The 10,963-nt window shown below is 36.7% G+C and overlaps 1 protein-coding gene across 1 annotated transcript; it reads right to left on the bottom strand.

The window, feature by feature from the left end:
• Window positions 1-1,726: 1,726 nt before the first annotated feature.
• On the bottom strand, window positions 1,727-4,039 carry LOC110272233 (nudix hydrolase 14, chloroplastic-like). Its single transcript, XM_088487143.1, has 7 exons — window positions 4,026-4,039; window positions 3,570-3,675; window positions 3,345-3,431; window positions 2,910-3,002; window positions 2,723-2,813; window positions 2,544-2,644; window positions 1,727-1,759 (listed from the first exon to the last, which is right to left on the bottom strand). Exons 1-7 carry the CDS (start codon window positions 4,037-4,039, stop codon window positions 1,727-1,729), a joined length of 525 nt encoding a protein of 174 aa, XP_088343269.1.
• Window positions 4,040-10,963: the final 6,924 nt, after the last annotated feature.

Genomic DNA, 10,963 nt, shown 5'->3' with positions numbered 1-10,963 from the left:
ATTGATATGAATTGCAAAGAAAAAATATGTTTTTATTTTTTTATTTTATTTAAGTAGAATAAACCAAATTATTAAGATAATTAAAAATAATAAGATAAAATAAAATAATTAGAAATTAGAATGTAAATTTCGAAAACCAAGAGAAAAATAAATTTGAAAATGAAAGTAATTGCTTAATTAAGAAGATTGGAAAAACTTTGGATATGATTTTTGAAAAAGATTTTGAATTTTGAAAAGATTTGATTTTTAAAATAAAAATCTGAATTTTTAAAGGTAATTTTCGAAAAATAAATTAAAATAAAGGAAAAAGATATTTTTGAATTCAATGAGGAAAGAGAAAAACAATAAAAAGACACAGAACTTAAAATTTTAGATCTAATGCTCCTTATTTTCGAAAATTTGGAGGGGAAACACCAAGGAACACCAAACATAAAAATTTTAAGATCAAAACACAAAGAAGCCTCAAGAACACTTTGAAGACTCACAAGAACATAAAAAGAACACCAAACTTAAAACTTTTTAGGAAACTAAAAATAAGTTTTCGAAAATAATAAAAAAATAATAAGAGAACACCAAACTTAAAAGTTTGACATGAGATTTAATCAAAGAAAAATTATTTTTTTGAAAAAGTTTTAAAAAGGAAAATTCCCAATTACCAAGAACATAAACACAACGCTCTAGCCAATTGAGTTATAAATTTAAAGTGTTTTAATAAAGGTATTTAATGTATAAAATATTTTATTTATTATTTTTTTTGGATACTAATAATTCGGAAATGCACAAGAAGAACAAGAAAAATCACAAAACAAGAAAAACTAAAGATCAAACAAGGAAAATAAACAAAAACAACTTGAAGATTAAGAAAGAACAATGAACACAAATTCGAAAATTTAAAAGAAAATAAAAACATGCAATTGACACCAAACTTAAAATATGAAACTAAAATCAAACAGAAAAACTCAATTATTAGTTTATAAAAATTTTCAAAAAATTTAAAAAGAGAAAATAAGGATTTAAAAAAAAATTTAACAAAAAGCAATAACAGAAGACGCAATCACTACAAGAAAACATGTCTTTAAAGCGTGGCGAAAAGCTAAAAAAAGCGTGGCGATAGCTTTTCGCCACACTTTTTGAGCTACCGCCACGCTTTTTGCAGCCTATTGCCACGCTTTTTGTTTGCCACGCTTTTTTACAAACTGCCACTTGAAAAAGCGTGGCTGTAGGTGGGAAATATGGCCACGCTTTTAAAGCGTGGCGATAGGTGGAGATACGGCCACGCTTTAAAAGCGTGGCAATAGGTGGAGATACGGCCACGCTCCATAGCAAAATATAGAGGCACGCTTTAAAAGCGTGGCAAAAGCCTTGTTAAATTAAAAAAAAAAATTCTTTTCGTTACTTAATCTTCATTGCTACACAATATAAATTTTCAATCCTTTTTTATTACCAAACCTACAAATATAGTATGCAATTTTTATTACAAGACAAATCAAACAATAATTAGTGAGATATATAATTTACTATAATTGTTTTATACATTAAAAAACTATTACTCAAATACAAAATAAATCTCGAGTTCAGATTCCAAAACTAAAAACCGAAGAAAAATATAGAAACAATACAAGTTAAAACTGCTCATAATATATCAAATTACAGTAATAGAGATGATCATCAACCTAAATACTTAGTAAAAGATCAAAATTAACCTAAAACTGCTCCACTTTGTGCATTAAGGGTTCAAGTTATCCATTCTAATACTAGCCTGCAGCAAAATATCAAGAACAAATTGAACCAACAAAAACGATATATATAAAAATATTATAAGAAATAATCTAATTTATGCATGTATTAACAATTCCAAATTAAACCAGGTTCACATTCTACTATAAAAATTCATCAGCATTGTTATGCTAATAGGAATAAAAATTCCAAACACCTTGCACATCTATTTATCTTTATTATTACAAAAAGTAGTAAGCAGGCACCTAATGAGCAGCTTCTACCTAGCATCCATTTACAAATAGTGGCAGTGGTATTCCAATATCATAGTAAGTGAAAATTAGTGAAGAAAATGGATTGAACTACATTTTGAATCCATAAAGTTCACCATTTCGCCGATTTGCATTTGGCAGATATTGCACTCCCTTGGAAGTAAGGCTTAGAGGTTCTCAACTTCTTCATAGGTTAGTCTCTTATAGTCTACTGTCTGTTAATCATTTAGCAAAAAAATTATATCCTTAGAGAGGTATAATAAATTCTCACTATTTTATTTTATTTTATTTAGAAAAAAAGACCCATAAGCGAGGATTATCAAATACTGTTAGATTGAACCACAGATAGCCAGAAATTGAATTGAATGCTCACTGATTGGTAAATGCAAATTTAAAAGTACAATAATATGAAACTAAGCTATGCTCAAAATACCTAACTAAATTATTGAACAACTATAAAGCAGATGCATTATTAGCTCTTTTTTCAAGCGACAAAATTATTTATTTGCAAAACCAATAAATCAATAAGGTTGATGCAGAATGCTTAAGGTATACCGGTGAGGGAAAAAATCTGCATCCTGTTGAAGAATCCAAGAAAGCAGTGAGATCAACTATGTCTTCAAGTTTGAACTTTATGCCAGTCTCCTCTTCAACTTGTCAGAGGCACAACTAAGCCATGAAGAGAATTGGAGAGAGAGAGAGAGAGAGAGAGAGAGAGAGAGAGAGAGAAGCCTCACGAACTGCAGTGCCAACGAAATCACCCTTGTCATCATCCAACATTCCAGCAGGCAATTCCAAAATAATTCTTCCAGTAGGAACCCTTGCCTGATAAATAAAAAATAATAAGCATAATATGGAACTCTAGTTAAAATGTTTGAAAAAAAACATAGTTCTCTCTGCAAGGATCCAACATCTAAGAGCCTGTTCAGTAAGGACAGCATAAGTTTCACCTTCTGATTCCAGAAGTATCAACACAGTCACAGCAAGTCCTCTTACAAATACAATACTTGGAACCTAATCACGGTTTACTTTATTATATATAAAGAAAGAAATCAGCATCAGGTGCAAGTGCACAGAAATTACAAGCAAAAGAGGAATGATGGATGCCTGAAAACATAAGGTAAGAAGCAAAAGATCCTAATAGTTGTGCATTTTAGATACCACATAGCTCAGAATGTGGTATGCCTATGAATCAAATACTATTAATACATTGCTTGCCATGATGAGGAATCCAATTTTTGGATATTGAAGCACAAGAAGCTATTTTTGAATAATATATATAGAGCATAACAGGTAAAATGTCTACTAGTTCATAGCCCCTTGCTAAAATTAACACAAGAAAATGGAAACATAGACTGGCTTATAAATGTCAGCTTTAAATTTAAGAAACCCAATGCGCTTTCCAAACATGTCTACACCCTGTTTACACCAAAAAGAGTCCAACTAGTTTTATTGATTTTGATTTGAGAACATGAATAAGACTAGAAGACTAACAGGTTAGTCAGTTACTTAAATTACCACTTAACAAGGCCTAATTATCAGAAATCATATCCACTTTTTAAACACTGATGATGCAATTACCTGAATTAGAACTTGTCTCAGAGCCAAGGTGCCATCAGCTAGAATCCCAATCTCACTTTGCAAGTTATGCAACCATTGCTTGAATAAAGAGGAATCAATAGCATTCCTGCAATGGAAAACAACAAAAACTAAACCAAACCACCATAACTGAGACGTTTTTTATATAGCATGATAACAAGAAGAAACTGTGTACCTATCAATTCTCTTTTGCCATTACATCTCATGGGGACTTGTCAAAACCTAGCATCTAATTGAACAAAATCTCCAATATCTAATTTTAGTAGCTGTCAAAACCTGCAGGGTGTGAAAGAGGAAGAAAAGAATGCCTAAATTCATCTTTTAATATAATTATTCAGCACATTCCCTTCCTGAACAAACACACTGAACTTTCAACACATCTCACCCTGAAATCAAAACAAGAACAAAATGTTAAAGAGTGTCATTATAATGTGTAACCTGAGTTTCTTCATTATTATTCACTTAAGAGAAATTTGACCTTGTTATATACTATGCCCAAGAGAGCAAGGCTAGCAGCTTTATCTACATCAGCATCATCAAAGATTAGAAGAGGTGACTTTCCTACTAATTCAAGTGAAACTTGTTTCAAGTTGCTGCTAGCTGCAGCATGCATTATTTCACGGCCTACCTCCATCGAACCGGTGAAGCTGACCTGTACACACATAAAGCACAAAAATCAAAATATTAGCCGAGGTTAACTATACAAATCAAACAATGCTATAGCCAAGTTACATTGCGGTCAATTACACACTTAACTCGATACAATCAATACAAAGAATAAGAACTTAATTTGTAGTCTTAAACATTGCGGTCAATTACACACTTAAAGCGTAAACTTTTTGAAACAGAATTCAAAGAATAAGAACTTAATTTGTAGTCTTTTTGCATAACCTTCAAATAAAACAAAGCCAAAAAATTTACTCAGCAATAAAGTTGGATTATCCAAACAGAGGGTAGTTAATGAAAAGCAAAATCAACATTACCTGGAGCAGATCAAACTGAACTCTCCCTTCTATAGCAACTTTACTTTCAGGAGTCCTGAATAAGTGGGTTATCTCTGCTTTGGGCCCATATCTCGTGTATGGATCAACAGCTAGTGGAGGAAGACGGGGTGCCTTGATAGTAGGTGCTTCTGGAAGATCTAATTCAAGATGGCCAAGTGGCCGTAAGAAAGAGTTCTCCTAAAACAATACACATTTTTTTCTCAGATTGCCAATAGAATTGAGAAAGGGGAAATTAAGCTGAGCAAACTCTTCAAGATACCATGACAGCATCACCAACAGTCAGCTCAATGTCATATCTGCCAGAGAGATAGTAAAATTTCTCCACCAAGCCAAGAAAATCCTAGAAAGCCAAAATTACAAACATCAGTAGAACATTAAACATGATGTACCTTGAAAAAATCCAGAATATGACACTGCAAAACTTTTGAAAAGCAACAACAACAAAGAAATATAGTTGTGAACTTGTGATTCTTTTCTTCACATCAGTGGTAAGTCATTCTACCTTGAAATCAAATTATTAAGAAAATAAATCCAAAAGAAGAAAGAGAAACATTGTATTTCATGTTCATTCCTCTAGATTGAAAATATTGAAGGCCTATAATTTCTTCACCATCTGCAAACAAATTGAAAAAAACCCAAAAACACTTAGTACAAAAATTTACTACGGCCAACCATGAAACATACCAAGTATATTGATGATTACGAAATAGAATATACCAACCAAGTGAATGAACCAGGATGGAGCAACTGCCAAAAGTTGTTGTAGAATAAACTTTAGAAGAAGTTGGTGCTGAGTGTTTTGATGAACTAACTTCCAGAACTAGCATCCTCCCTGTGAGCATACTTCACCGCTTTCTTATTCGAATTAGCAGCAGATGCCTTCGCCTTCTCGATGCACTCATCATACTCTCCACAACAAAATGCCTTCACCTGCTTCGACTTCTCAAGGTTATACCAGTCCCTAAATCAGAGAAAAAAAATCACAACTCGAACAATAAACAAACTCAAGGATGACAAGCAACATTTCTTGAAAAGCCAACAAAAATTACATCATTCCTACATCTAGTTCAGGTTTCAGTCACATACTTCCCTGGCCTGCTAGCAAAATTCCAAATTTCCAATCGAAAAAACATCAAACAAGGGCAGAGGAATACAACAGAGTAGTACCAAAAGAAAGCTGATTTAGTGAAGAAAACAAATAGAAAAGAAAAGAGGAATACAGAACTTAAAAAAAGAATCACGGGTACAAACATGTAACCATAGGTGCAAACACACAAAACAACAATAAAATATTCTATTAACAAGGTTATCATATTAAAGAACCCCCAAAAAATTGGCTCATGAATGCATTTATAAGCAGATGGAATTCAAAATTTCCAGAGGCTTGAACTCATAAACAAACCGTCCTTTATTTCATCGTTATTTTTCAATTCCCATTCCCCACCAAAACCTCCCCCAAATTGTGCATAACACTAAAAAAACCCTAAAATTTGCAAATGCATTGCCGGCGCGAATTGAAACATGAAAGAAAGAGGAGAAGAACCTGAAACAACGCAATGAAGCAACTATTCCTTCAACAAGGGTAAGACCGACATCGACACCGAGCAAGAGACGTGGAAAGTCATTGGCGCTGACGCTGACGGTAAGGATGCTGGTAACGGCGACGAGGAGACAAGGCGGAGAGGGAGCGGAGGCTAACGGCGCAGCGAGGGTGGTGCTGGAGACGGCGGGGATGTGAGCTCGAATAGGGTAGCAAGGGTGAAAGAATGACCAAGGGATGTGATGAGCTCGATGAGGGTAGCTCGATAAGGGTTGGGGACGGGTTGAAAGAATGTCAATTGGGTTGGGGACTGGGTTGGGGGCCGGGTCTTTAGGGTTTTTTTTTAAAAAAGCTTTTGGCCACGCTTTTAAAGCGTGCCAAAAGAGTACTACGATATGGCCACATTTTGTAAGCGTGGCCGTAATGAAACTCTGTCACCACGCTTCTAAAATGTCTCTGTTTCTCTCTATGGCCACGCTTTTGAAGCGTGGCAGAAAAAAACGTGGCCATTTCTCTAATCAATTGCCACCCTTCCAAAAGCGTGGCCTTGATCCTTTTCACCACGTTTTCGAAGCGTGGCAAGAAAAAACGTGGCCAAATCTCTTTGCAATCGCCACCCTCACAAAAGCGTGGCCATTGACCACTTTTGGCCACGCTTTTAAAGCGTGGCAAAAAAAAGCGTGGCCATAGGCCTTTTTTCTTGTAGTGAATTTTAGTGACTCTAAACTAAAAAGATGAATTTTTCCTAATCTAAGCAACAAAATAAACCGTCAGTTGTCCAAACTCGAACAATCCCCGGCAACAGCGCCAAAAACTTGGTCCACGAAATTGTAATTCACACTTTTCACAATTCGTACCACTAACCAGCAAGTGCACTGGGTCGTCCAAGTAATACCTTACGTGAGTAAGGGTCGATCCCACAGAGATTGTTGGCTTGAAGCAAGCTATGGTTATCTTGTAACTCTTAGTCAGGATATCAATTATAATTATCAGTTGACTTGCAAATGAACAAGAGAGCATGGATTAAATAATACTTATTATGCAGTAATGGAGAATATGTTGGAGTTTTGGAGATGCTTTGTCTTCTGAATCTCTGTTTTCCCCCTGTCTTCTTCTTCATGCACACAAGGTTCCTCCTATGGCAAGCTGTGTGTTGGTGGATCACCGTTGTCAATGGCTACCATCCGTCCTCTCAGTGAAAATGGTCCAGGTGCGCTGCCACCGCATGGCTAATCATCTGTCGGTTCTCACTCATGCTGGAATAGGATCCATTGATCCTTTTGCGTCTGTCACTACGCCCAACCCTTGTGAGTTTGAAGCTCGTCACAGTCATTCAATCCCTGAATCCTACTCGGAATACCACAGACAAAGTTTAGACTTTCCAGATTCTCAAGAATGCTGCCAATGGATTCTAGCTTATACCACGAAAATTCTGATTAAGGAATCCAAGAGATACTCATTCAATCGAAGGTAGAACGGAGGTGGTTGTCAGTCATGTATTCATAGGTTAAGAATGGTGATGAATGTCACGGATCATCACATCCATCATATTGAAGTGCGAATGAACATCTTAGATAGGAACAAGCATGTTTGAATAGAAAACAGAAATAATTATATTAATTCATCGAGACACAGCAGAGCTCCTCACTCCCAACAATGGAGTTTAGAGACTCATGCCGTCAAAGAGTACAAAGTTCAGATCTAAGTTTAGTAACCTAGGTTTACAGAAAATGAGTAAACTACGATAGATAGTTTAGAAATCCACTTCCGGGGCCCACTTGGTGTGTGCTGGGGCTGAGACTTGAGCTTTACACGTGCCTAGGCTGTTTCTGGAGTTAAACGCCAGGTTATAACCTGTTTTGAACGCCAATTTGCGTCATTTATCTTCGAGCAAAGTATGTACTATTATATATTGTTGGAAAGCCCTGGATGTCTACTTTCCAACGCAATTAAGAGCGCACCATTTGGACTCTTGTAGCTCCAGAAAATCCACTTTGAGTGCAGGGAGGTCAGAATCCAACAACATCTGCAGTCCTTCTTCAGCCTCTGGATCAGATTTTTGCTCAGGTCCCTCAATTTCAGCCAGAAAGTACCTGAAATCACAGAAAAACACACAAACTCATAGTAAAGTCCAGAAATGTGATTTCTAATTAAAAACTAATAAAAGTATACTAAAAACTAACTAAATCATACTAAAAACTATGTAAAAACAATGCCAAAAAGCGCATAAATTATCCGCTCATCATCCAACTTAAGGACTTTAACAACCCACCATGGTATGATCGTTCCTTTTCAATCTTAATTTTATTTTGTCCTGTTTTTATTTTATTTTATTTTATTTTATTTTATTTTATTTTATTTTTCCTAGTATCATTCATAACATCCGCATCAGCATCTGCATCTCGCATTCCGCATATTCTATATATATATAAAAAAAACTATACCACGCGGGCGCATGGGCCACGTGTGGGCGTCAAGTCCAAATCGGCGTTAACATCCAACGCCCAGAAAGTTTGGCTGGAATCGTGCGGCTGGGATGCGTTAGGCACATATTGACCCACGCGTGCGCGTCCACGACGCGTACGCGTCATTTTCATTTACACACACCACGCGTGGGCGTGGGAGACGCGTACACGTCGTGTGAAAATTTTTGCCCCCTTAAATTGAAACAGAGAGTTGCGCCAAAACAACGCTGGAATCGTGCATTTAGCACTATTTTGGTCGACGCGTACGCATGCTTCACGCGTACGCGTCATCTTCACCTACCCCTCTTCACGCGTACGCGTCATCTTCACCTACACCACCCTCTTCTCTTCTTCTCCTTCTCCTTCCCCCTCTCGACCCCCACTGCCACCGCCGCGACCGAACCAGCCCCCGCCGCCACTGTCGACGACCACGCCGCCACCATCACCCCCTCCCTCTACTTCCTTTTCTTCTCTCCCTTCTCTTTCTCTTCTCACCCCTGCCCCATCGCCAACCCCAAGTCCGCCACCACCGCACCTCCTTGCGCCGCCGTAGAGCCGCCACACCATCACCACTTCCGGCGACACCAACCCTCTTTCTTCTTTCCCCAATTCTAGTGTCACAACACCTCCCAGGTTTCACTGCCTCTATCTCTGCAAACTCAAATTCTACTTCTGTTAAATTAGATTAATTAGCTTAGTTACATTTTATTAGAATTAGGATAGTTAGAGATGCATGTTCGTAGTGGATTCTAGGTGGTTAGGTAGCTAGGATGTGGTTAGTAGATTTAGGTCTGATAATTGCGCCGTTCTTGCAGCTTGCTTTATCTGTTTTGCAATTTTGAAACGGCTGTGCTGTTGATGCTGCTAATATGCTGTTCATTACTGTTTACTGCTGCTTTGACATTATTCCACCTAAATTGCATTTCTTGCTGTAAATTGAATTTGTTTCTTTTCTGAATTCATGTGACTTGCTATTTGCTACCCTTTTATGTACTACTTTAACATCATATGAACTGAACTTCTGCTGCTGTTTATCACCCGGGAACGTCCAATTTATAGCCGGCATGTTGCCAAATTTTTTGAAAAATTGGTTGCGTTTAAGAATTAACCAGCTACTTTGTTCTGCTTAATGATGCCTGCGTCATGTGATTGATGATTGGACTTTTGTGTAGTTTAGAATTCACAAATGAATCCTTGTTGCAAGTATAGTCTCTAAACCAACAATAATCCTTTCATACAAAAATTTGGTTGTCACTAGTACAAACCCCTAAATTTATAAACCGAAGTATTGAACCTCAGGTTGTTCTCCCTTGGAATTGCAATAAAGTGTCTTGTTATTGGTTATGAGGTATTTTGGGGTTTTTGGATAAGAAACATGAAAAATAAATGGCAAGGAAATTAAACTAACAACTAGAAAAGCTCTTGACAAGGAATGAGAACTAGAAGTCCTATCCTAGTTATTCTCCTCAATTGTGATCATAAATTGTCCATTGCTACCACTTAGTTAACCTCTAATCATGGAGGAAAGTCAAGTGGATGAATCAACTTGATTCCACAAGTCCTAGCCAACTCCCAAGGGAAAGACTAGCGTTAGTGGTATCCAAATTAATTAGCAACTTCTAATTACCAATCAACAAAGGGATTGGATAACTCAAGCGTCACTAATTACTCTACCTAGACCAAGAGGAATAAAATCTACACTAAAATCCAACCAAGCATTTCATCAAACACTTGGAAGGCATAAAAGGAAAGCAAAGTAAATTGATAACAACAATGAAATCTAACAACTACTTATTGTAAGGAATTAATAACAACAATCAAAAGAAACACAATTATTATGAATTACCTCAAATTGGATTGGAAGAAAATATAAGGAACAAGAGTAGATCTACAATAAAGCATAGAAACAACATAAAGGAAATTACAACAAAAGAATAGAGAAATCATAAATGCAACAACAAAGAATTGAGAAGAAGAAGAAGTAGAGAACATGAATCAAAACCTAGATCTAAGAACTAAACCTAATCCTAATCCTAATTCTAGAGACAAGTGAGAGCTTCTCTCTCTAAAAAACTAACTCTAAACTAATCCTAATGAGTGTAATGGTGTGAATGATGTGAATCCCTTCAACCCTTGGTCTTTTAAAGCTTTTCCCACCAAAAACTCAGCTCTAAGTGGGGCCAGAAACCCTCCAAAATTGCCAGGCACAAGTTCTTCTTTAAAATCACGTGCGGCCTTCGGCGCGTATGTGCACAGCGCGCGTACGTGCCCCTAGAGAATTTCACAATCCGCGTGTAGGTGCATAGTGCGTGCGCGAGTCCATGGGCGTTTTTCAAATCTTTGGCTTTCATGATTTCTCCACTTTGT

The sequence above is a fragment of the Arachis ipaensis genome, chromosome B5 (assembly GCF_059453495.1).
Source record: "Arachis ipaensis isolate K30076 ecotype BB chromosome B5, ASM5945349v1, whole genome shotgun sequence".
NCBI classification, from domain to species: domain Eukaryota; kingdom Viridiplantae; phylum Streptophyta; class Magnoliopsida; order Fabales; family Fabaceae; genus Arachis; species Arachis ipaensis.
This window is presented reverse-complemented; position numbering and strand designations above follow the sequence as displayed.